This window comes from Anabrus simplex, chromosome 14 (genome assembly GCF_040414725.1).
Source record: "Anabrus simplex isolate iqAnaSimp1 chromosome 14, ASM4041472v1, whole genome shotgun sequence".
NCBI classification, from domain to species: Eukaryota; Metazoa; Arthropoda; class Insecta; order Orthoptera; family Tettigoniidae; genus Anabrus; species Anabrus simplex.
Genome location: NC_090278.1, coordinates 5,119,958 through 5,146,678, shown reverse-complemented (window position 1 = coordinate 5,146,678; position 26,721 = coordinate 5,119,958). Strand labels below are relative to the sequence as shown.

General features: G+C 39.8%; 1 protein-coding gene across 2 annotated transcripts in view; it reads right to left on the bottom strand.

Annotated features, from left to right (window-relative positions):
• The window catches only part of LOC136885710 (protein O-mannosyl-transferase TMTC4), a 140,049-nt gene that overhangs the window by 61,480 nt on the left and 51,848 nt on the right, over positions 1-26,721 (bottom strand). For both annotated transcript variants that reach the window (XM_067158427.2, XM_067158428.2), the window contains 2 exons: positions 13,701-13,875; positions 3,353-3,561 (listed from right to left, as the gene is read on the bottom strand). In XM_067158427.2, coding sequence (XP_067014528.2) covers positions 3,353-3,561; positions 13,701-13,875 — 384 coding nt within the window. The remainder of the gene's footprint in view (positions 1-3,352; positions 3,562-13,700; positions 13,876-26,721) is intronic.

The following is a 26,721-nucleotide window of genomic DNA, read 5'->3' as shown; positions in this document are numbered from 1 at the left end:
AAGCCTTCAATACCTGACGTCTTTTTTCAAATTATTTTTATTGATGAGTGCAGATTGCAGTGTTCACTTCCTACAAGCTGGTTTTTTTTTTCTATTGGCTTTACGTCGCACCGACACAGATATGTCTTATGGTGACGATGGGACAGGAAAGGGCTGGGAGTGGGAAGAAAGCAGCCGTGGCCTTAATTAAGGTACAGCCCCAGCATTTAACTGGTGTGAAAATGGGAAACCACGGAAAACCATCTTCAGGGCTGCCGACAGTGGGGTTCGAACCCACTATCTCCCGAATACTGTACAAGCTGTTGATAGTGCGGAAATTAATTAGGAGAGGAGTAGGAAGCATACGCTAAGGATAATCGAGTTCAGAATGTTAAAGAAGTAAAAAATGTGTACTTGGCACTATTTCAAGTCATGGTGAGTACTGAGTTCTGCGATGCTGACGCAGATACGCAACGGTAGAGTACATTAAAACAACGGATGTGTGCACCGTGTCTTAGAGGATTGTTTCAAGTAAGTGCCTCGATACTTGTCTTCTTGTCTTTTGAGTACGTAAATCCTTCTAGACAAATACATCTGTCAATATGCACGCACCTTCCTAGCTTTCATGAATCCTCGTCTTTTTCCTTTCGGCCTTTTCTCCTTTTATTGAGATTGACACTTGGTGTGGTTCTGGCTCAGTTTTACACTTGGATGCTCTTCCTAATACCAATTCTATGTGGAGGGAGGTATTCAGTATTGTAGATTTCTGTGGTGGTTGCTAATGTGTTGTTTGTAGGTGAAGAGAAGTGTATTAAGATTAATGCGAACCAAAGAAACTAACCAAACGCAGTTAAACAGTTCTTAAGTGAGGAACATGACTCTCAACTGAACCACTCCATGCGTTTGATCACCGGAACTGTCAAGAGCCCCTAGTTTAGGGGCTTCCCATTCCTCCACCACCACCACACCTTTACAGATGCAATAGTTTGAGAATATCATAAAATAATTAATAAATCTCACAGGGATATGACCTGGCAGACTATGTTTAAGGAATACACCACTTCAACAGGCTCAGGATATTATTTGACCTAAAAAAACAATGTTCACGTGAGATGCAAACATTCTCAACTCTACAGCTTTATGGTATGCCTTGTAACATGTAACGTTATTCTATATTTGATCTATCGCGAGGGGTTAGGTCAACATTTAACTGTGCACGGACAAAGCGTGGAGTTTGTTAGGACTTTCTGCACAAGTGAAAATATATATATATATATATATTCCTGATCCACAGTGTGAATGTGGAACTGCTAGAAACACTGTCGTCCAAATCACTCCTGCATGCCTACACAAGAGACCCAAAAGACTTTCTTTTGGCAACACCCCAGGCAATTTATTATACTTTCTTCATGCAACACCCCTGGTGATTATCTCAAAAAATTGAATTTAAAATGGTAATTTATGCATTGACTGTAATAATGGCGCATGGCCTCTGAAGAAGCATGGTGTAGGTCTTTTGAGTTGACGCTGTATACATCACATTAAAAGGACGGAGCCCTACTAATGATGAAGACGGCATACAAACTAACCCCTCAAACAACAGGAATTAACAAATAAGGGTTAAAATCCCCAAACCGGCCGGGAATCATACCCAGGACCTCCTAGACCAAAGACCAGCACACTAACTGTTTCGACATAGAGCTGGACATTGACTGTACTGAAAGCCATACTAATAAATTATATTTTCTATAATTGTCTTTACGTCGCACCGACACAGTCTCACTCACAATCTCCCGGATGCAAGCTCACAGCTATGCACCCCTAACCGCACGGCCAAGCCATACAAATAAAAATCCTCAGCCTGGCTGGGAACTGAACTTGGGATCCTCTGAAACAAAGGCCAGTGTACTGACCATTTCCATAAAAGAGTATCTTCTTTTCGTGATGTACCGGGCGAGTTGGCCGTGCGCGTAGAGGCGCGCGGCTGTGAAGCTTGCATCCGGGAGATAGTAGGTTCGAATCCCACTATCGGCAGCCCTGAAAATGGTTTTCCGTGGTTTCCCATTTTCACACCAGGCAAATGCTGGGGCTGTACCTTAATTAAGGCCACGGCCGCTTCCTTCCAACTCCTAGGCCTTTCCTATCCCATCGTCGCCATAAGACCTATCTGTCGGTGCGACGTAAAGCCCATAGCAAAAAAAAAAAAAAAAAAAAATTTTCGTGATGCATCAACTGCAGTGAACATCTCTTCATTACAAGCTACTACTACCACCATGCTGCTGCTGCTGCTGCTACTACTACTACTACTACTACTACTACTGAAGCACTAGCTGCTACTAACTGCACTACTACCACTACAAAAATCTACTACAGTCGAACTTGGTCATTTCAAACCTCTTTAATTAAAAACTGTGAACTATTCAAACTTCTTGTGTGATAACCTGACTTTTCTGTAGAGTCCAGTGTTAATAAATCTGTAATTCAATTATTTTTTGGATCATTTGAAATAATACCCAACAGGGTTGTATGATGACATTTTGAAATTCAGCCAGCAATACCAGTATACTGCGAGTGCTGGGATTAGCAAGGTTTCAAAAGGAATGCTAGTTAGTCAAGCTTGTTTATTAAATTCCAGGCAATAGTCCCACCCCCTCCCTCTTCTTTTGTATCCCTGGCACTTGTTCTCATTGCATAATCTACTTCAAATCCCATCAGAGTAACTGCGATCACAGATGTAATTACTGTAGTGGGTTTTATTCTAAAAGTGTGTATTTTAACACATTTTTCTATAATTTGTGTTACATTGCACCGACACAGACAGGTCTTATGGCAATGATGGGATAGGAAAGGGCCAGGAGTTGGAAGGATGCAGCCATGACCTTAGGGCTGCCAACAGTGGATTTCGAACCTATTATCTCCCGAACGCAAGCTCACAGCTGCGTGACCCTAACTGCAAGGTCAACTCCCTCTATACACTTTTATACAAGTGCCATAGGAAATTAAGACATGTACAATACATTGCACACATTACTGTTGAAGTATGTAATGTCTCTCTCCAAATTGATCGGGTGCCTTACAAAAGATTAAATAAGAAGGCGCCAGCCATCCGCGAGTGGAAAAATGGTTTTAATACCTGTTTTGAAACCATAAAAAATCTTGTAAAAATACATAACTTTGGTCTTTCTGTAACTGCATTGGTTTTTATCATAACTTCATTAAAACCTTTTACAAAATTTAAACTTGTCCGATTTGAAATATTGAATTTGATTTTCTTTGTTGGTCCTTTCAACTTCAAAGTAACCAAGTTCTACTGTACTACCTACCATGCTGCTATCAACACTACTGTTGCTGCTAGCGATGTTGTTTTGTATACCTTAGAGCCTCTCTATATTCCGCTACCGCAAAGGAACGATTTCCAGAATCAGCAGCATTTTTGGCGATGTTGTAGTGAACCTTAGCATTTAAAGGGCAAACTTGCAGTCCAGACCGGAAAAGAACTTCTTCCGTCCTCCACTCTGCACTCCGCCAGCACGCTCGAAGTCCAAACAGTACGATAAGACAGAAGTACATGAGCTGCAACACCTGAAATTATCATGAGGAACATTCTCATAATTGTTGTAATTTTGGTTTGGGTACATTTCAATCTCAATGACTTACCAACCACTCAAGTTTAACCCTGACAGTAACATGTCTATAAATATCGCTTTAGTTACACCACACGTTTCGAAGACGTGTCACTCAAAGCCTATTATTTAAAGTTACATTAAAGTTACCAGATGGGATGAACAAGGAATAGAGGTGCTGGAGGGGATAACTCTTCCCTCCTTAAGAGGAATAGATGGCATTCATTCGCACAACACGTCAGAAAAACGTATGGTGTTACTGTCAGGGTTAAAAACTTCATGTTTATTCCGTATTGAACCGAGAATCTAATGGAAACAAGAAAGGTCCACCTATTCAATACCATATAATGTTATAAGAAAAATTATAACATTTTATTAACCACTGTCGAACAAACTAAACATCAATCTCCCTACAGATCATTTTCTTTGAACTCCTCCTTTGATGATAAGCCAGGCTTGGATTTTGATGATCTGATAAATGGTGAGAAACAACCTATAAAATTTTCTAAAGATCCTAAAAAATAACTTAAAATGAGCAAAAAAATCCCCAAAAATATAAAGGAAAATATACTGTATATTTATCCAAAATAATAATATAATATAATATAATATAATATAATATAATATAATATAATATAATATAATATAATATAATATAATATAATATAATATAACAGAGACACTAAATGTCAAGGTATTGCGAGGAGCAAATATAGACTCTGATCATTACCTATCACTTGTCAAGGCTAATTTTAAACCCTTGAGAAGAACAGCAAAAGTGCAGTTTTCATGACGTAGTCACAGAGTGTTGAACCTGGATATTCTAGGCCTTTCAGGATACACTCAGGAAGAATACACAGAAAGAAGGTTGGCCACGCCTACAGCAAGCTCTTCTGGATGCCGCCCACGAAACTATCCCCACTACGTCCAACAAAGGCAAGCACCCTTGGTGGACAATGGAGTTCGACCAGACCATAGAGCCTGGATCAGATGGAACCAGCACAAGAATGAAGCTAGCTTGAAGATCAACATCAGGAAGACTGAATTCATGAGAACAATTATGAAAATGTTTGCTGAGATCCACTTTCCTAGGTACTTGGCCGCCTGCACCTTTCTGATGGTGGTGTTGTCTAGTGGTATTATAGAAGGGGCTTCCTTGACATTGGTCATGAATTCAGTCTTCCTGATGTTGATCTTCAAGCTAGCCCTAGCCGCTGTAGTATGAAGGCTCTGCAAGTGGTGGGTAGCTTCCTGTATAGGCTCCGTGCACTGCTGGGAAAAATGCACCACTGCGCTGCGAGTGGCGAACATTGTAAGTTAATGCGATCACCGTGCACATATCTCTGTCATTTCACAGCGTGTTGCTATCGCCGACTAAATAATAACAGTGGGATTTCAGAGTGTTTTATGCAACAACAATCGGCCAAATCATTCCAAACTTCAAGAAAGTGGTCATGTATTAAATTTACAAGAAAAACTGTTCGCAGGAAATAGCAACAGAGTGAATAACTGCAAATATGATATGAGAAAAACGTTGGTTCACTAGAGAGACTACCATTTCACGATAGAGGCAACATAGTAATTTATGTATTATTTGTGGTGATAACGAGATTGATTTTCATGTACACATTCAACAATGCTGTCTTCAGAAAAGTATATGTGGCCTATCTCTAATATGATATCATGTTAGCGTAGGTTAATGTTGCGAGTGAGGCCTTCGTAAAATAATAAAAATATTTCCATGAAATGTAAGCATATTTCTGCTGTTATTTATACAGTTTACTCAGAACATGTCACCTCGTGTACCGATCAACCCTGTGAATTGTCTGGACCTCGCATCTAAAAAGCGCGGAAAGAGAAATACAACAAGGAGAATAGCTCATAGAGGAACTTTTTCCGATAAAAAGGCACTGGTTTGATGTTGGACCAGTTGAAAATATCAGAATATCTTAACGTTGCCAATAAATTATTGTGTCTGTATTTATAATATGATCGCGACCACCTCTGTAATATAACGGTTAGCGCTACTAGTTTCCTTCGTCGGGGGCCCGGGCTTGATTCCCGATACAGACAGAAATTTAAGATTCACATGAGGGTACATGCAGCTCATGTTCATTAGGGGTTGCTTGAAAAGAGTTGCACCACCTCGGGGCAAGAACAGAACTTTACGTATGTAAAATGCGGTATTTCTGTGAGCTATTGATATTGTGTAATGGAGGCCAATTTCTATAATTACAGTATATTTGCCCGCTGCCTTTTTAAATCCATTTCGTGAGGTTGTGAGGGAATACTCTAAAATTTCACATTGTGGTCTGTAGTACGGTATGTTATATTTATTATTATTATTATTATTATTATTATTAATTTATTTTGCACACTTTCGTGATAATGATATTCAAGCAACTGTACAGATTTTAGGAAATCAAAGCAGAATAAACCTTAATGTAAACCACAGTTTTACGTAGAATTTGAACCCATAAATTTCCGTACAATTCCAGTTTTGGCAATGACCACCGTCTTCTGCATGGTCTTGTAGATGTTGGTGTTGACATCCAACTTCTTCAATAATTTGTTTGTAATTGTTAACCTTTGCATTATGTTAAGAGTAACTGTGTATTAAATACTGTAAATGTACAAATCCGGAATCACTTCCTGCGAGTTACTGCTAAGATCCACCGTCTTTTCAAATTCACTTTGTGAGGTCGTGAATGAAAGCTCTGTATTATCGTACTGTATCTATTAATGCAGCCAAGAACAAGCACATCATTCTGTCGGAACGCTGTGACATTAAAAAAGTATCATCTGAAGACAGCACTGTAAAATAATAGAATAAATGCATGTAAACGTCACACACATTCCAGCTTCTTATGGCGAGCTGTTAATTAAGATGACTCTAAGTAGTTCTCGTAGTATCCACCCGCAGCAGCACAGTGCTGTACGCACGAAGCCTATACTGTTAGTACGGCAAGGTCATGAGACATTAAGGTTGTCTTTCTTGTACCATAGCTTCAGTTGTGTTCCTGGTGATAATATTGCCATCTATTCCCTTATGATCTTCTCCAGGATGCAGTTGAAGAGAATGCAAGAGACCCCATCTCCTTGCCTGACTCCTGTCCTGACGGAAAAGATCTCAGATAGTTCACTTCTGAACTTGACCTCCGAAGTGGTGTTCTTCAAGGTGGCCTGGACTAATTTTAAGGTCTTCTCATCAAGGCCAAGTTCCCGCAGGGTGAAGAAAAGGGTCTCTCTCTGTCCACCGAATCGTATGCTTTCTGGGAATCTACGATGAAAACTACCCAGCGATGTCCTCTTCAACTCCTATAGATGAAGATGGTCTTCATATTTTGTAACTGCTCTGGGCAAGATCTATTAGCCCAGAAGCCGGCCTGATATTCACCTAATTTGAGACTTTAGTTGGCTATAAATCTCATTCCATATTGACAGTTATAACTTTACAAATAAAAAGTTCTTATACAATCCTCCTTTTCAATACAAAACAACCATCTATATTGGATGGGATGATATCTATACATGTTTGAGCCTATCTAAAGGCTATCCTCAGTAGAAGCTCAAATATTACATTTATACAAACAAATAAAAAACCATTCATGACCAATATCAAGGAAGCCCCTTCCACAATACCACTAGGCAACACCACCATCAGAAAGGTGCAGGCAGCCAAGTGCCTAGGAAAGTGGATCTCAGCAAACCAGAGTAAAAACCTAACCACAGACACCAGGTGCACCAAATCTAAGAGGGCCTATCATTCCTGCAGAAGCGTTTACGCATCAAAGTACCTCTCCAAGAATCTCAACTCGGGCACTATAATGTGGTAGTAAAACCATCTGTTCTCTACGCCTCAGAGTGTCTCGTGATGATCAGGAAAGGCCATCTCAGAAAACTAGAACTCAAAGAAAGGAAGATCATGAGGAGAATACTGGGATTCGTAAGAGAAGAGGGAGGCACCTACAGAATTCAGCACAATGATGAGCTATACAAACATCAGTCATCGTTACTTGTATAAAATAAAATTAAAAAAAGGCGCCTGGTCTTCTATAGGCACCTAACCCGCATGAACCCCTGAAGACTTACCACCAGACAAGTAGAGCGAAGGCATCCAGGAACAAGTGGATCTCTTCAGTCAAGTCGAACTGGGGATCCCGCATGACTCCATACATGACCGCCCACAGTTTTGGCAAGCCATCCAGTGGGGAATTTTTCCAACGTCACTTATGAGTAGGAAGAACACAGGAACCAGCAGACCTATGTGGATGGAGGAAAGAAAGCTGGCTTACAGCCAGAAAATGAAGGAATACTAGTAGAGGAGAAAACAGAAGGCCCAAATGACGAGAAGATACAAGCCCCGTTGTCCTCAGTAGGCCCAAACAACAACAAATAATAATAATAATAGATACAGAAATTCTTGACAGAATGACATGTTGCACGCCGAGTGAGTGGCTGTGCAGTTTGGGTCATGTAGCTGTCAGCTTCCTTCACAGTCCTAGTCCTGTCCAATCCCATCATTGCCAAAAGACCTGTGTGAGTCGATATGATTTAAAAAAGAGCTATTTTCTTTTCAATTTTGATTTAGTTAACAACCTTCAAGTTTCCAGTTTATCAAAACTATTACAAGGTTAAGAAAATACTAGTAAATATGTGGGAAAGAAAACGTTTTTAAATAACGGAAATATTTGAAAATCCCTGAAAAATAATAAAAATTATGTTAAATTTCCCTTGGGAGAATCAAATTATCATCAACATGTCTTTCAATAAATGAAACTCAAATTGATAACAATTAATTTATTTGCATCTAATGAATCGTTTTCGAGAGACATCTGTATTGAATTTGAAGTTTACAAATGTAGGATCAGTGCACTGTAAGGGGGAACTGACTCAGAGCCTATGAAACTACCATGAATGGAATAATCACTTCTCTACAGTATGATGAGGTACGGTCTCTTTGATAAAACAGAGCCTTCTATATGTCTCTCAGTCATGGTCATTCATCAATACTTCACATCACAGCCTGCAAGATCACATCGACCATCTGTATTCTAACGCCCCTCTTTGATAATATGTCTCTCAGTCATAACAATCCATCAATACTTCACATCACAGCCTGCAAGATCACATCGACTATCTGTACCATAACGCCCCTCTTTGATAATATGTCTCTCAGTCATCGCCATCCTTCAATACTTCACATCACAGCCTGCAAGATCACATCGACCATCTGCACTCTTAACGCCCTCTTTGATAATATGCCTCTCAGTCATAACAATCCATCAATACTTCACATCACAGCCTGCAAGATCACATCGAGCATCTGTATTCTAACGCCCCTCTTTGATAATATGTCTTTCAGTCACGGCCATCCATTAATACTTCATATCACAGCCCGCAAGATCATATCGACGATCTGTACTCCAACACACCTCTTCGATAATATGTCTCTCAGTCATGGCCATCCATCAATACTTCACATTACAACCTGCACGGTTGCTATTTAACACCGCATCACACATTATGTATTGCTAAATTCAGATGACCCCCAGCCATAACATATTTATGTCAAAATACTGAATTGTTTCATTCCTGAAAAAACATCATCAGATTCTATCAAATCACTTCATTATCCTTATTCAGTATTGTTTATGTTGTGTAAATGTTACTGTTTAAGACTGGGTATGAACAAATGCATAACCATTTAATGTTTAAGTTATTTTTTAATTAATTAATGGTATTTATTTTACGTCCCACTAACTACTCTTTTACGGTTTTCGGAGACGCCGAGGTGCCGGAATTTTATCCCACAGGAGTTCTTTTACGTGCCAGTAAATCTACCGACACAAGGCTGACGTATTTGAGCACCTTCAAATGCCACCGGACTGAGCCAGGATCGAACCTGCCAAGTTAGGGTCAGAAGGCCAGTGCCTCAACCATCTGAGCCACTCAGCCTGGAAAGTTATTTTTTCAATGCCTTAATAGCAGTAGCGTAGCCAGGATCGACCAATGGGGGAGGGGTCATAGTTAAAAAATTATGATGGAACATATGAAGGTGCTTGTGCGTGCTTGGTGTGTGCATGCATGAGTGTCATTATAGGGACAATGATACAAGTAAATTATGTTGATATTCTGACTGCAGTACCGATACACCACAAAATCTTACATTAAAATATACAGCAAGAACAATATGATCGAGGTGACGATTTAAAATGAATGGTACAGTATATTCAGATTACAATCTAAAATCCAACTTTCAAGGCTTCTCAGAAAATAAATTCAAGAGATCTGTTGGTTTTACAATTATGTCTCTGTGAACGTCCGGCCCCGCGGTGTAGGGAGCAACGCGTCCGCCTGTCACCCAGCGCCCTCGAGTTTGATTCCCGGCCGGGTCAGTGGTTTTTAATTGTAATGAATTCCCCTGGCCAGGGGACTGGGTGTTTGTGTCACCCTTAACATTCCTTTCCTCACACTCAACACATTACACTTCCGCCATTACATAATACACGCAGTTTCATTTACTGAATTGCTACGTTATGATACAATGTTAATTTTTTGCCTGTATTCAATGTGCTAGTTGTTTTAAGATCTTCGCAAATTGGCTGATGATGACACTTAAAATGTGTTGAAACCGGTCCCATTAAACAGGTTGTAACTACTTTTTACCATCTTATTACGGAGTATTGAAAGGTGGATCCTAACCTATAATATTGTACATCTTACACGCAGTTTCCTCACATAGGATGCCAGTCGGGGCAAAAGATCTACATAGGTCGACGCCCCAAACAAATAGCATTTTTAAAAAATTAAAAAATCATAATAAATACAAAAATGTCTCTGTGAATGTTCAAAAGAGCCAACACATTGATTCGACTTCCACTTGTTTATTGTCAGTTTCTGTCTAACTCCTTCGCTGAATGGTCAGCATTGAGGCTTTCAGTTCAGAGGGTCCCAGGTTCGATTCCCGGCAGGGTCGGAGATTTTAATTGCATTTGATTCATTCATATGGCTCGGGGACTGGGTGTTTGTGTTTGTCCCAATATTCTCCTCTTCATATTCATACAACACACCACACTACCAACCACCACAGAAACACGCAATAGTCATTACATTCCTCCACGTAAGGTTGGCACCAGGAAGGGCATCCGGCCGTAAAACAGGGCCAAATCCCCATGTGCGACCCCACGAGTGTGGGAAGAGCAGTATAAAAATAAGAAGAAGAATGGTCAGTTTCTGTTTTTCTTTTGTGAAAATTACATAAGGCGGGGGGGGGGGGGGGGGGAGTTCTAATTCCCAGTAACCCCCTCCCCTGCCCAACCCGCTGCTTAATAATGTTCATATGGAAATACTTTTTGAACTTTTCTTATTGCACTTGGTCTATTGTTGCCTACATCCCTCCTTTCAGATGTGAAAGCCCCCGTTCTTTCAGGACTGAAACATGTCATTCTGTTATTAAACAGCATTTTATTTTGTACTAGCATGTACCCACGGCTTCACCCGCATTTATTAATTTAGCCGTTAGGTGTTTTAAACAATTTATTTAAAAGCATTATATTTTATCGTCTTTACATAGGTAAGTTGGATAAAATACAGTACTTTTATTTTTAATAGCCATGACCACGACTTCAAACGTGATGAATTTTCTTTTTGACTTATAAAGCTTCCTTGTCAACGTTTGAAATATATATACCTTTTTTTTTTCTTTTTTTTTTCTTTTTGGCTTTTCGTATTAATCTCATTGAAAAATCTCTTTATACACAATGTCTGGTGTACGATTTCCTTGGGCTAAAACAACAATGCTAGTGGCATCCCTCGCTCATGAACATGCAACGTACAGCTGTCCATGGGTAAAGCAACCCTTAGTTAAATCTATGCCAGCTTTGTTCAACGTTTGCCCTTGTGAGTTGTTGATTGTCACAGCAAAGCTGATATTGATAGGAAATTGCAATCTTTCAAAATCAAAGGGAAAATTCCCACCAAGACGGCTCCCAGCAGTAGGCCAAGATCTGTTGCCTTTGAAACGCCTTAATGGAAGAGTAGAGTTAAATGCCTAGTTAGTAGTACCTATGGAGACCAAGAAAATTTAGCAAGTGGGTGGTTTTTAGCTCAAGGTTAGCAACCAAAATACACTCTTAGTAAGTTATCTAAGGAGCAATGGTAGCAAAATCCAATTTGGAGACACTTAGGGCAATAAAATTAAATTAAGATATGCCCTCAATTACAAGATGTTACATTATTACTCCATCTAATGATGGAAATGTGTGTATAATGAATTGTTTTTTATTTCCGTCATGTCTCTTTCGTTTTTCATTTTTTCCTTCATTATGTTTTTAACACATTTTTAGCGTCTATTACGTAAATAACTTTAACCCCTTTTTTTCGCTGAAGATGGCTCAAACAAATTGAAAAATGTTTGATTATTATTACTCCATCTGATGATGGAGATGAGTATGTATTGAATAGGAAGACATATTAAATTCCCTTTTAAAGTGAAAAATATGCCCTCAAATCAATTAAAATAAGCTGTAGATGCTTAAGATAACACGTTCACACAACCAACACACTAAATAAATGAACAAAATACTCCCTGATACCCACTATCACTACACAGAACACGAGAAAAGATGTTAAGATCGCGAAGCTCCACTACACATGATCTCTTCCAGTGAATCTATACTTTGATCTCAACCAAGAGGCCGAGAAGCGTTTGCAGTATAATTTTTCCAGATAGTAATTCATACATGTATCAATTTTGGGTGGCAAATCTCGCTGCTGTAGAATCCTTGAGCTGACATTGCCATGGTTACGGCTGGTCGTTTCTTTATCGGATTCCTAAAGCAGGCATATTGTGGTGCCAATATCTCCTAAACAGTTCGTTTTAGGGCCTTAGAACATGGTTTTCAGGTCCACAGGGCTCATCGAGTTATGTTCTTTGTGTCCAGGTGTTTAAAACAAGTTTTATCTCATCCCTATACGACAAATTTGATAATTCGCCTATTATTTTTATATCTCCCTTCCGTCGCCCCTCCCCCTGTAACTGTTTTGAAAATTTAAAAGTAGCCCAAGTTATTCCTTATGCCATCAACTATCTGCCAGTGAAAGTCCTGTCAAAATCAGTCCACGAGTTTCGGAGATTAGCCGGAACAAACAGACAGACAGAAAATTTAGAAGTAGCCTAAGTTACTCCATATACCATCAGCTATCTGCCAGGGAAAGTCCCATCAAAATCGGTCCAACCATTTCGGATATTAGCCAGAACAAACATGCAGACAGACAAAAATTGTAAAAATTCTTTTTTAGTTATAAATACTTTCATATACACTTAGCAAAATGCTGTTATTTTGACATTACAGACAGACACTTCAAGTATATTTATTTGTATAGATTCATTTAAACAGACTGGAAAACTTAAAAGGTTGTAATTGTATAAATTTATAACTGACCAACCTTGTTTAATGTGAATATCTTGGAACATGTTTTAGTGATGACTGGCCATCAGACATAAATTGCCATATTAGAAAATGATGATGGTTGTTACTGAAAGGGGCCTAACATCTAGGTCATCAGCTCCATATTAGAGAATACCTGCAGTACTTTAATAAGTAAACTCTTGTCCTCATCCCGAGATAGTGCAGCTCTTTTCAGACACACCCCCAATGGAGGTGAGCTACAGGTAACATTTGAACCACATACCAGCCCTCCTCCCATTCTTAAATTTCTGGCAGTAATGTGAATCAAACCTGGGCTCCCGAGGATGGCAGCTAATAAAATTAACCACTACGCTATGAGGACAAACAGTACTTTAATGAAATTCAGTTAAGTCCTTACATAAACAAAGTTGGATGTTAATCTTAGGGTTAGATTTCTCAAATGTTACATCTGGTCTATACTTGTGTACTGTGCTGAACAGTGGACACAAAAATGGTGGCAATGAAGAAGATGGAGACCCGTGGGGTTCTAACCCACCATTTTCCGAACACAAGGACCCAAACTGCTTAGCCAACTTGCTCGATAAGAAAATTGTTCCCATTTTAACCAGTCATTTTATATGTCAGAGATGAGAAAATGTTCACGATTCTACAAGAAGAAACTTACATGTTTCCTCCAGGATGCAGTGGCCAACTGTCTGAGGCCCAACACAACCAACATGCAGTACCCTGCTGAAGGGAGGTAGAGCACACGTTCAGCAACGACAAACCCCACCCTGAAGAAGATGTTGGTTGCAGGCAAGAACGGTATCACAACAAGGGCTAATGCCATGGTCAGACTCCTATAAAATAGAGAAGAATGTCTGTTTGGAAACTATCAAATTAAGTTTAAAATAATAACTTAAAGGTAAAACATGATAAATTTCCAATTTAACCCTTTTGGTGCTAGGCAAAAATGTAAAGGTGAGCTCTAAAAGAGCCAGGTGGTTTTAATGGAAAAATATAGATTTTCAGAAAAAGAAAAAAAAGATATGAAAGTGAAACTTAATCAGAGAGTGCAAAACATAGCCTTTTTTGTTTTGTTTTTTTCTATTGGCTTTACGTTGCACCGACACAGATATGTCTTATGGCGACGATGGGACAGGAAAGGGCTAGGACTGGGAAGGAAGCGGCCATGGCCTTAATTAAGGTACAGCCCCAGCATTCGCCTGGTGTGAAAATGGGAAAGCACGGAAAACCATCTTCAGGGCTGCCGACAGTGGGGTTTGAACCTACTATCTTCCGAATACTGGATACTGGCCGCACTTAAGCGAAAACACAGTCATCTAACTTCAGGATAATTTTCAGATCATTATGAAATTTATTCCTTACTTCATTAATTAATTACTTAATTAAAATAATTTATTTGGGAAAATAAAATTTGGAAAATGTAAATATTCTTATTACCACATGCTTACGAATGAAGTAAAAATGAACACTGTAGGGAACACATACATAATCATCATCATCATTTACCAACTCCAATTTCCCGGGTGTGGTGTACAAGCGCTTGCCATCTCCTTCTGTCTTCATACATCTTCTGTTCCAGTACATCCTCCCATTTGTGTCCTCTCTCCTCCACATCTGATCTTACAGTCTCTATCCAGCGTTTTATTGGTCTTCGGTGTAGTCTTTTTCCTATGAGATTAAGGTCAAAATATTTTCTGTTCATTCTCATTATGAGCCCATACCACTGAAGTCTGCGTTCCTTTATGACACTGGTAATAGGAACCTCGATACCAGCTACTTTCCTATTCACTTCATTTCTGACCTTGTCCTTTCTGGTAGTTTGGTTCATCGTTCTAATGAATCTCATTTCAGTTGCTTGGACTCTACTGAAGTGTTTGTTTAGTACAGTGCATGCCTCTAAACCGTACGTGAGGATTGGTACAAAGTAAGTGTGGTACATGATTGTTTGTGCTTTTTGTGGTATTTTGCAGTCCCAGAGAAGATTTCTGACTTCATTATAAAAGTTTGATGCTTTCTGTGTCTTGCTTAGAATTTCCTGCCTAACAGTGATGTCTTCTGAGATTGTGCTTCCAAGGTGGGAAGCTGATTCGATTTTTACTCCTTCCAGAAATATATTTGAGCTTGTTCCTTCCCTATTGATGATCATTTCCACTGTCTTTGTTTTGCTCACCTTCAGTCCACAATTTTTCAATGTATTGTTCCATTCATTAAGTTTCTTCTGAACTTGAGCTTCTGTCTTTCCCCATAAAAGCACATCATCAGCAAACACCAGGGCGTTTGGTTCACTATCCATTTTCTTGATAGATTTTATGACCTTGTCCATTACTATTACGAACAGGAGTGGTGATGGGGCACTTCCTTGTTGGACACCTCTCTTTGCTTCAGACCATTTTGATCGTCCGTTGCCTACCTGGACACAGCTGTAGCACTTCTGGTATAGCATCTTGACTATCTCAATTAAGTACGTTGGCAACTTTAGGTCTTCCACACATTCCCATATCTTGTTTTGAGGAACACTATCATACACTTTTTCAATGTCCACAAATGCAATCACAAGATTTCTTCTGTACAGTAGAACCTCGATTATACGTTCCTGGAAACTACGTTTTCCCGTATTATTTGTTCAAATTACGTAGTATCGCGAGCATCCTAATTAAATCACATTGTAAAAATCCCGCATTATCCGTTCCTTGAAAAAAAAAAAAACGATTTCCCGGATCAACCGTCCAGAAATTTCAGTCCCATCAACGCTAAATCCTCGATCACGCGTTTTCCAAGAAAATGTATCTTTCGAAAGGATGGCTACGGCATACTTACGGATCTTGGTGATGACGTCCCGTCATCGTGGTAATTTGAAGATGTACCGTACTGGAAAACCGATCGGCAGTGAACTTGCATAAGGGATCATCTAAGCATCACATTCGGGTACCGTAGTATTGTTTAGAGAATCCTCGGAAATCATAAAGCAGAGAATGCCCTCGACAATTGGAAGGAGACAGAGCGCATTTCGACAGCTCTATTTAAAGATGAAATAGATGTTGATTCCCATAGGAAATCTGAAATATTTGTTCCAAATGAGTAAATTTATAATACCAATATAAATGGTCCGTTATTGGACATTATAAATTTTCCAGCTAACTCATTCCTGGTTGCCAGCGTTTCACCCTCGTGTGCCAGGCTGGGCTCATCAGTTGGTACCTAGCACACCTACCAAGACGCTGGCTAGTGCATACCATGGAGGCCACTGCATAGGCTAATTGTAGCCACCGGCAGTGCCAATGCACTATGAGAGACTTTGTCTCATTATCAAAAATTGGTGCCTGCTTGGCCATCAGATTTGAAGACTGAACAAGTTTTGTCAAATGTTCATACTTGCAAAACTCGTACATTACGTCCAGTGTTAGATGTTTAGTTTTTTTATTTTTTCGAGCGTGTTGCCGAACAGGTTTTCGGCACTGTATAGTCACTGGCCTTTCAGTCAGGAATCGAAACTGCTCCTTCTTAAGTAACACAAATTTAATATTTTAATATTATCGTATATGATTATGTTATAGAGACCAGAACAGACGTTGCACCTTACATACATAAAGCCATGGGAGGTTTTGGGATTGCCTATTACTGTTTTCGTCCTAATATAAGACTGGGAATTTCACGTTTTTGTGTCAAATGTTATAAAAGCCGCAGTCGTTTTATTTGCGCACGTTTACATTTACAAACTTTGTATCATTTTGCACTCGTACCAACTTATACAGCAAGCACGCTTTCCAGCCGAGTTCAAGGTCGTGAATAATCGTAATTTCGGAAGTGTTAATTATATTTTTTCTCTTTCCAATTTGACTGTGATTAGTAACAGGCAGAATTGAATATAATGCATTTGAGAACTTGACAATCGATACTTACATTTGAAACCATATTATCGCGCTCAACATAACCTTTAAAAGTCGATGTAGGCCTAATTTACGCAGTACAAGATTTCCATAAACCGACTAGGAACAGTACACCGGTGACCGAATTACAATGGAAGATTTTTTAAAAACAAGGATTTTGCCATCATGTTGGACGCTTTCGTATCTTATGTGCTTTATTTTATTAGATTAGAGAATGAAAAACTACTCATGGTCGATTAATGTTTGGCTTGGCGTTATGGGTATTAGATTTTTCGAAGAGTTTGGCTGATCAAAGTTGCTGAACTGAAGGAAGTTTTCAGAGGAAACTGACAAAGTTTCCCCGGTAAAACTTGTCGTGTACCGACCTCCCAGGGACTCGAACCGACGGACTGCCAGGTGGAAGGCAGCCGGGGTTCGCAGCAGAGTCTCGAGCTTAAGGTGTCAGAGGAGATTAATTAGTGTTAGAATAATGATCAATGACAGGAGACACCTTGTAGTATTAAGGTAATTGAATAATAATTATAGTCAGATTTAGTTACTGTAAGAAAAAGGAAATATTTCAAGAAGTTACATGTAGTGGAGAGAGCTTGCAAAGTGCGCTTACAAAATTTGTTGACCAAGAGCGGAGACTTGTTGATCACAACAGGATATTTACTGTGTATCGACAAACAGAGCTAGTATGCCAGCGGGCCAGGCGGTCCGCCCGATAACCGACAAAGGAACAAAGCCGAGTACAAGGCTAGTCAGGGCGAGTACAGATGCACTTCAGAAAAACAAGGTTAGATGAGGACAAAGCAAGACAGAAGACAGTAGTGCCTAGGTAGCAGCACTTACTGTAACAACTACTGAGAATAGCTACTTGAGGGCGCTAGTGACAAGGTGAACAGTTTAGTAATGCCCATAAGACCCAACCCCTTGGTAGGAGGTAGGGATAGAACTTTGAGTTCAGGAGCGGAGATATAATTCCTGGCCAAGATGGCACGGGGCCTTCTCCCAGCTAGTAGTCGTACTTGTCAGAACGAGATTCTGTTCGGGCATAGCCCAAGTGCCGTAGGGCAAGATTCAGATAGACACGTAGTAGAACAGTAGGCGCGTGAAACAAGCTCTCTCTCTCTCTCTCTCTTTAGATCATTACATTCAGACTTGTAAATATACTGTACATAGTAGTTTTAGTTGTCTTCAGTAATAAAGGACAGGGAAATAATTTCATCTTTTATTTCGGGAGTTGCGGGACGAGTCATACCTACAAATTACCTCCCTACATTCCGCTCGGCAGGTCAGGTAATACTTCAACATCCAACGGCCTGGTGACCAACCTATGAGATCGTCTCACTGGACAGGTAGGTCACGACAAACTGAATGCAAAGTTTCGAGATTTTTAAGTCACGTACCGGTAATTAACATTCGAAACCAGCCCCGTGGTCTAACTTGCCTGCCTCTCACCCGGAGGGCCTGGGTTCGATTACAATAAATCAGTCACGATTACTGGCTAGGCCAGGCACTTTTACCTGGATATGAGGGCTGGTTCCAGGTTCAGTCATTCTACGATTACCCTTAGTTGAGGTGCTATGTTATGGTGATATGGTGACTCCGGTCTAGAGCCAGGAATAACGGCCGAGAGGATTCGTCACAATGACCATGCATCACCTCGTAATCTGCTGGCCTTCGGACCGAAGGCGGTTACTTGGTAGGCGGAAGGCCCATTGGGGCTGTAGTTTGGTTTAGTTTAGGGGCATTTGTAAGATTATAAGTATACATATTTCATTTTTGTGATGTTTAGCCAACTGTTGATGGTTCGTTCGTTCCCAGATTTTCCGTTTTCCCGTGATGCACTTTTTTTTTTTTTCTGTGGTCCCTCCAAAAACGGAGAATTGAGGTTCCACTGTATTCCCAGTACTTTTCTGCCAGCATTTTTACTGCAAAGAACCACAGTACTTCGACCTTTCCTAAACCCATGTTGTTCTTCCTCAAGCAAAGGTTCCACTATCTTCCTAACTCTCATTTCTATGATCTTTTCCAGCAGCGTGATGCCTCTGTAATTTCCACATTTCCATCGGTTGCCCTTTTTGAACAGTGGGATGATGACTCCTTTACTCCAATCTTCTGCGATTTTGTTTCTTTCCCAAATCACTGATAACACTCTATATAGCCAATTCAAGCCTCGTATTCCAGCTGCCTTTATCAAGTCTGAGCTGAGATCATGAAAGCCTGGGGACTTCCCATTTTGCATGCTCTATACTGCTGTTTCTACCACAAGCCATGTTAATGGGGATTTGTTGTTTTTGGTCTCACCTATATTACAGTCATTGGTGGTGGTGTTGCCCCCATCTCCATTTAACAGCACGTTGAAGTACTTCTTCATTTCATCCGTGATCCCTTCCTCTGTTCATATTAGCTACCATCATCTGTTTCCAGTGCAAGGATGTTTATATATTCATTTCCTTTACTGTTTACTAGTTTGTACAGTAATTTCTTTCTTCCTTGACAGTCTTCCTCTATCCTTGTAGTAAAGTCTTCCCAGCACTTTTCCTTTTCTTCCTGGATCAGTCTTTTTACAGCCAGTTTCTTTTTCCGGTATTCCTGCACTAGTTGTTCAATTTCTAATTCATTTCGTCTATCATCTGTTTTTCAAGGTCTAATTTTCTTTTCAGTGTATTTCTATCTTTTACTGCTATCTTCACTTGGTCATTCCACCAAGGTGTTTCCTTCTCTTTTGGTGTGGCACTTGTTTTTCCGCAAATTTCCGTTGCTACTTTTACAAGGGTTTCTTTGAATAAGGACCATTCTTCTTCTACCCCTCCTTTCTCAGTTTTGGGTAATTTGGCTGTTATCCTCACTTCATAGTTTCCTTTCTTCTCCATGTCCTTCAACAGCCATGTCTTAATCTTTGGCATTCTTTTGTTTAATTTTGGACACATGGACATCTTTCAGGTCAGAGATTAATAGCCGATGGCCGCTATCTAGGCACTCGCTGGGTATGACTTTAACATCTCTAACGTACTGACTCGCTTTTCTATCAGTGATGATGAAGTCGATCATAGTCTTGAGCTTTCTATCCCATCCCATGGGGGCCAACAATGTTTTCACAGCCTAGTCTTTCTTTACCAACTTGGGCATTCAGATCACCCATAATGATTGTGTTATCCTCTGTTATTTGTTCCTTAAGTTCGATAAGGAATTGCTCTTTCTCTTCTGTGGTACATCCTGTCTGTGGTGCATACACTTGCAGAAAAGTATGATGTGCACTACCAACACTCAGTCTCATCTGGATGATCCTATCAGATATTTGACATCTGTCTGTGTGTCTATATCTTTATGAAGGAGGAAGCCAACTTCCTTTTTGGATTCATGATTGTTCCCACTCCAATAGAGCACATATCCATTTCTCAAGGACATCTTCCCATATCCTTTCCATTTTGTCTCACTCAACCCCAATATCTTGAGCTTATGCCTCTCCATAAGATCCACAATTTCTTCATATTTGTTGGTGAGAGTAAGGATATAATACATAATACAAGAACCAAAAATGCATTTTGTTTTTTCTAAAAAATATTAAAAATGTTATTTGCTTTTCATCCCACTAACTACTCTTACAGTTTTCAGAGACACCAAGGTACCGGAATTTAGTCCCACAGGAAATGAAATGTCGTATGGCTTTTAGTGCCGGGATATCCCAGGACGGGTTTGGCTCACCAGGTGCAGGTCTTTCTATTTGACGCCTGTAGGCGGCCTGCGCGCCGTGATGAGGATGAAATGATGATGATGACAACACAAACACCCAGGCCCCGTGTCATTGGAATTAACCAATTAAGGTTAAAATCCCTGACCTGGCCGGGAATCGAACCCGGGACCCTCTGAACCGAAGGCCAGTATGCTGACCGTTCAGCCAACGAGTCGGACAGTCCCACAAGAGTAAATCTACCAACACGAGGTTGATGTACTTGAGCACCTTCAATTATGACCAGACTGAGCCAGGATCGAACCTGTCAAGTTGAGGTCAGAAGGCCAGCACCTCAACCGTCTGAGCCACTCAGCCCGACATTAAAAATATTTGCAGAGGGTGTCAAATATCCAAAATTCTAAAATCTAGCATATTGAAAAAAATACATCAACAATGGCAATCATACAAGCAAACACAATTAAATCATCATCATAGATAGATAGATAGATAGATAAAGCCATTATTTTCTGTGGCAAAGTTAGGGCTCTTGGCCCTTTCTTACACTTAACCACACACATATTATTATTATTTCATACAATGACATTCATTAACTTAAAATACTAAGAACTACAAATAACACTAATTTTTAAGACAAAAATTTGAATATATACACGCAAAGAAGAAAGAAAAAAAGGAACTGCCTACATAATACAATCATCATCATCATCATCCTCCATGTCCCACTCCAGTCACCCAGGTGTAAACACAATTAAATGACAGTGAAAATTAACAGCTGTATAATTACTGAATGACAAGTCAAATGGTCACCTCTAAGACTTCATGGACAGTGATTCAAATCTTGTTTAAGAATCAAGTGCCCATTTTGCCTCAGACTATGAATTACCTACGCTGAACGTGACTGTACATAACCAGCAAGTGATAGTGATGATGTAAATATTAATAGTGACTGGGAAGAAAGGAATGTTGACCAGGACAATCCAGTACAGGCTCAACAAGTCAAGGAACTTTAAATATCGCTCAAGATTATCGATAGACGGAAAATAAAAGAATGTTGTCAGAACAAGGTAGCTTGAGCTCTCTTTAAACGGTCATGCCAAGATTAGGTGCCATTTTCGGTCTAGAAAGCTATCAAAGAATAAAGAAATGAAGCTTCTCTCAGAGCGACTTGGCAAGTTTCATTCATTTTTTGAGGATCGTTCACAGCGACTCTGGCACCAGGAGAGTTAACTTCAGTCTGGAGTGTCAAGAGATAAACATGTGACAAAACTGTGATCGTGTACCACATTGATTTGATCTGGCATGCCCCCCATGGTCATGGTGTCCCTGAAGAGCTGACACATTGGGTCAAACTGTTCTACCACAACACAAAGAGCCAAGTACAACCAGTAGCTGGATTATCTGGTGATTTCCCTGTTTCTGTTGGTGTCCATCAGGGATCTGTACTCTCACCTCTATTCTCCATTACAGTCATGGATACTGTTAAAAGAGATCTATAAAAATCTGTACCTTGGACCTTGCTCTATGCTGACGACGTGTTTTTGACCACTGAGGATAAGACTGACCTACAACTACAATGCCGGCAAAAAAAAAAAAAACATGCAACATCCTCAAGGACTGTGTTCAGTGGCACCAGAGTATAATATGTGCATACTGAGGAGTTGTTGTGCTAGTGACATCAGCGATCAGATGGTGCTCAAAAGGCCTGTCCGTGCACACTCTGTTTTGACTCTGCAGACGGTAACTGTGCTTAGGTTAGAGGTGGACAGTGTATGTAACATTCATTCTAGGGTACAAACATGCCCCGCCAACAAGCACGTACTCCTGTTACCAAGAATATAGGAAGATACAGGCTACAGTGGTTTGGACATGTAATGAGGATGGACAGGACGACAACAGCAAGTAATTACTTTAACAGAGACGTAGGCCAGTAGGGAGCCCAAGGAATCGATAGACAGGCACATTGAAAAAGGAGGTCAGCAAGAGGGAGGAACAGAAAATATACTTTGAAAGGAAGAAGTGGTGAGCGCTGTACACCACATCTAGGAATCTGGAGCTGGAAAATGATTACAATAAAAATGACTGTCGCCGTAAGACCTATCTGTGTCGGCGCAACGTAAAGCCCCTAAAGAGTCTTGGCATAATTTGAGATGCGTAAGGATATACAAAAATGAAATGATGACTTGTGTCTATCTGCTCGGCAGAAATTCATTGAGCTTTGCACAAACATTCTCAGAGGGAACTTACTAATTACAGTATGTTCTCTTTCAAAATGTTGAACACAAAATATTATTATTTTGAAAAATATCATGCAAAATTTTAAAACGAAGTGTAATGATCTATGGAAGTGAAACAGACACGTAATTCTTTCAATGTCTTAGACTACTTTGCTTTCCCCACAGTGATCTGGAAACTCATGCACATAAAGAAGATATACAGACATATACAGAACATTAATTTTCTTAATAACTATAAAAGTTATTTGAAATAATGAATTAGAAGAAAGTTCCATAAAATCATCAGGAATACATATTTTCAAACCTGCTTGCCCAGTAAATTGAGTTTACCAGGGATAAGAACAGAATCTGCAAATTTAGGGAATTTACGTAGTGTGAAGTCCGTCACCAGTAAAACAATATTGAGAATACCACTGCCGTCTTTATTACGATTGATATTTTCATCATCACTAGGTTCACTTGACCTCTCACTTTAACTAGATAAATCATTATCAAGGTACAATATTTCTTTCAATATTGTAATTTATCAAAGAACACGAAGCACCTTACAATGAGGAAGCCATAGTATAAACAAACAGAAGCTAGCATCATTCTTTTATCTCTAGTTTGACAATGCAAGGAGGATAAACACCTAGGGCAGCGCTAATGCAAAGAGAATATCTTTGTGATTCCAATGGTGTGCAACAGATGGTGTTTGCCATCATCTTTGGCTATAATCAAAGCAATTAAGACAAAGCAGCACAAATGGTGGTGATTGTTTCAAGAGGAAGTACAACCAGGCAACCATCCCCTATATAACACTAATCAGAGAGAAAAAATGGAAGGGGTCCGACACTTCAAAAAATGAAGGTATAGGCCAAAGGAAGACAAGGGCCACGAAGAGCGTGAAAATGAAAGACTCCCTAGGCCTGCATATGTAATACCGTCGGGGTCGAAAAAAAAAACAAGAGTTGACCAAGGGAGGTCGGATAGGATAGATGAAAGTGAGGAGACTGGCACAAGTAAGTGGAAGCAATGTCAGGACTCAGCTAAAGGCCCCGTGGCCACCAACCCACGCTCCAAAGTTCAGAGCCCTGGGGGCCCTTTTAGTCGCCTCTTACGACAGGCAGGGGATACCGTGGATGTTATTCTACCACCCCCACCCACAGGGAGAAAAGCAGCACAAGCCCGAGTATGCATTCGGGTTGACTCCGTGCAGCGGTAATGCGGAACCTGAGTACGTACTCGAGTAGACAGTGAAAGAGTTAAGGAAAAAAGATGTGCAGTATCTTGAGGCTTTTGAACTGTAGGTGTGGAGACGGTGAAATGGATAGACAGAGAGAGAAATGAAGAGGTATTGAAGAGGATAGGAGAGGAAGCTATGAGGACAATCAAGAGGAGGAAAATATTATGACTTGGGAATGCCTCGAGAAGGGATTGTTTGGAAAAAAAAAAAAAAACACTGATGGAGGGAAAAGTTGACTAGAAGAGGAAGACCACAATAAGGAATGCTGACAGACATCATGGGAGGAAGAACATGTCAACAGATGAAGAAGCAGCACATGACAAGAGGCCTGGAGGATGTCCATCTCACAAATGTCCTAGGTTAGACTACACAGAAGAAAGATGATTCTTGAATATGAGTATTTTTGGTCTTTTTTGCTTTTTTACAATTTGCTTTATGTCGCACCAACACAAATAGGTCTTATTGACGGCGATGAGATAGGAAAAGGCTAGGAGTGGGAAGGAAGGAACCATTTCCTTAACCTATTCACTGCTGAGTTTTGATGACCAGGCTGGGGTTTTTTTTAAAGGAAGAAGCACTTTTACAGATAAATTTTTACCGGTAATATTAATGAAATGGATATCAAACCCTTAGTCCCGCTTCTCAATATGGAGTTGAGGATGAGGTGGGATAATATTTTACAGGATGCCATACCTAATGCCAGTTGAGAAGATAATAAAGATGAAATGAATTATGGTGAATGAAACTGGGTAAGGAAGTGGAAGGAATCGGCAGTGGCCTATAAATAGGAACTGTCCCGACATTTGCTTGGAAATGAGAAAGGAGGAGGATGATGATGATGATGATGATGATGATGATGATGATGAATGCTGTTTAAAGGGGCCTAACAGCTGGGTCATCAGCCCCTAATGGTACGAGGTGCAACAAAATGACACGATAATTAAAACTTCAAAATGCATCCACTGACCAGAATCTAAAACGAATGACGATGAGAAAATGAAACAATCACTAGATCCAATTCACAACACCATATTTTCTGAGATGATGCTTCTTGTCCAAAGGGGTCCAAAATCCAGGTCACCAGCCCCTCATAATAGTACAAATCACTGGTAAAAGCAGAACCATGGTGTTCCTCCTATAGTGGTACTAATCACAGGTAATGTAGACCCAGAGTATGTCAAACACAATGGCACCACTCTCACAGGTAAAACAAACCCATAGTATTTTGCACATAAGGGTACTACTCACAAGCAATGAAGACCCATGGCGTTCCCCACATAGTGGCACTAATCACGGGCGCCAATATTCCCGTGGTGTTCCTCACTTAGTGAAATTAATCAAGGGCCACGCATACTCATGGTGTTGCTCACATAATGCTACTAATCATAGGCAATGTAGACCCACTGCGTATGACACATTACGGTAACACTCACAGGTAACAAAAACCCATGGTGGTCTTCACATAATGGACCTACTTTCAAGGTAATGCAGACCCATGAGTTTTCACACACAGTGGTACTAATCATGGGTGCCAGCCAAACCCATGGTGTTCCTCACATAGGTGTACTAATCACAGGGACTCACACTATCCCGTGGTGTTTCTCACATATACTCACTAATAACAGGCTACGTAGACCCACATTGTTACTCATAAAGTGGTACTACTCATAGGTAGCGCAGACCCATGGTATTCCTGACATGTTGATATAATTACATAAAATCAGCTTCATGGTCCGTATCGCACTTCAATAGATTCACAATTAAGTATTTATTTATTTTCCACCTAGTCGATACAATGATTGCTTCAAGGCAATTTTTAATGGTCAAAAGTGGTACATGTTTCGTATATTATCAACATCTTCAGCCACATAACACTGTTTAGATGAAAAATATATAAAATTGACAAAGTAATGCTTTAGAGGAAGTGTCCTTAAAATTAACATAAGATTGACAACATTAAAACAAACAAATAACTCAAGAGAAAATATATAAATTATTTCTACAATAGAAAGCAGTCGTCAAGGAAACACTTGTACAATATTCCATAGAGAATATGTCCTAATAAATATTCTTTTCTTAATAATTCATGAAAAAAGATCAATTTAAAAATTAAAAATTATACAATTTATAAGTAATTATCGAAATGAAGAAATCCTGATATCACAGTGCGGCTCTTATTATTAATGTAGATGAAAATATAACTAATTCCTAGTTGTCAAATCTTATTAAGGCTGCTTTCCTTTGGAACAGTAACTCCTGTAATTATTTCACAGTTTTGCGCCGGGTGTAATATTGATGATGCGTTCTTCCTTGCTCTTGCACCTGAGGAGGTGGAGGAGCAGGGGATATAGGTGTGTCAAGAACTTCCTTGCTGTCACCTATAGCTTCAACTGAGGAGGAATAAGTTGTAGGGCTATCTGTAGGTGGAGAAATTCCAATTCTTTTTTCGTGATCCTTCTCAAGCATTTTCAGATATACTAGAATTTGATAATATAATGGATTCTTATATTCTACAGCCTCATTGAGGTTATCATTTTTTTTTTTTTTTTTTTTTTTTTTTTTTACAAGTTGGTCTAGATGAATGTATAGGTCTTCATATGTGTTCATTAAGCTGCCCTTTTTTTAACTTTTTTATGATGGTCAGGTCTTGT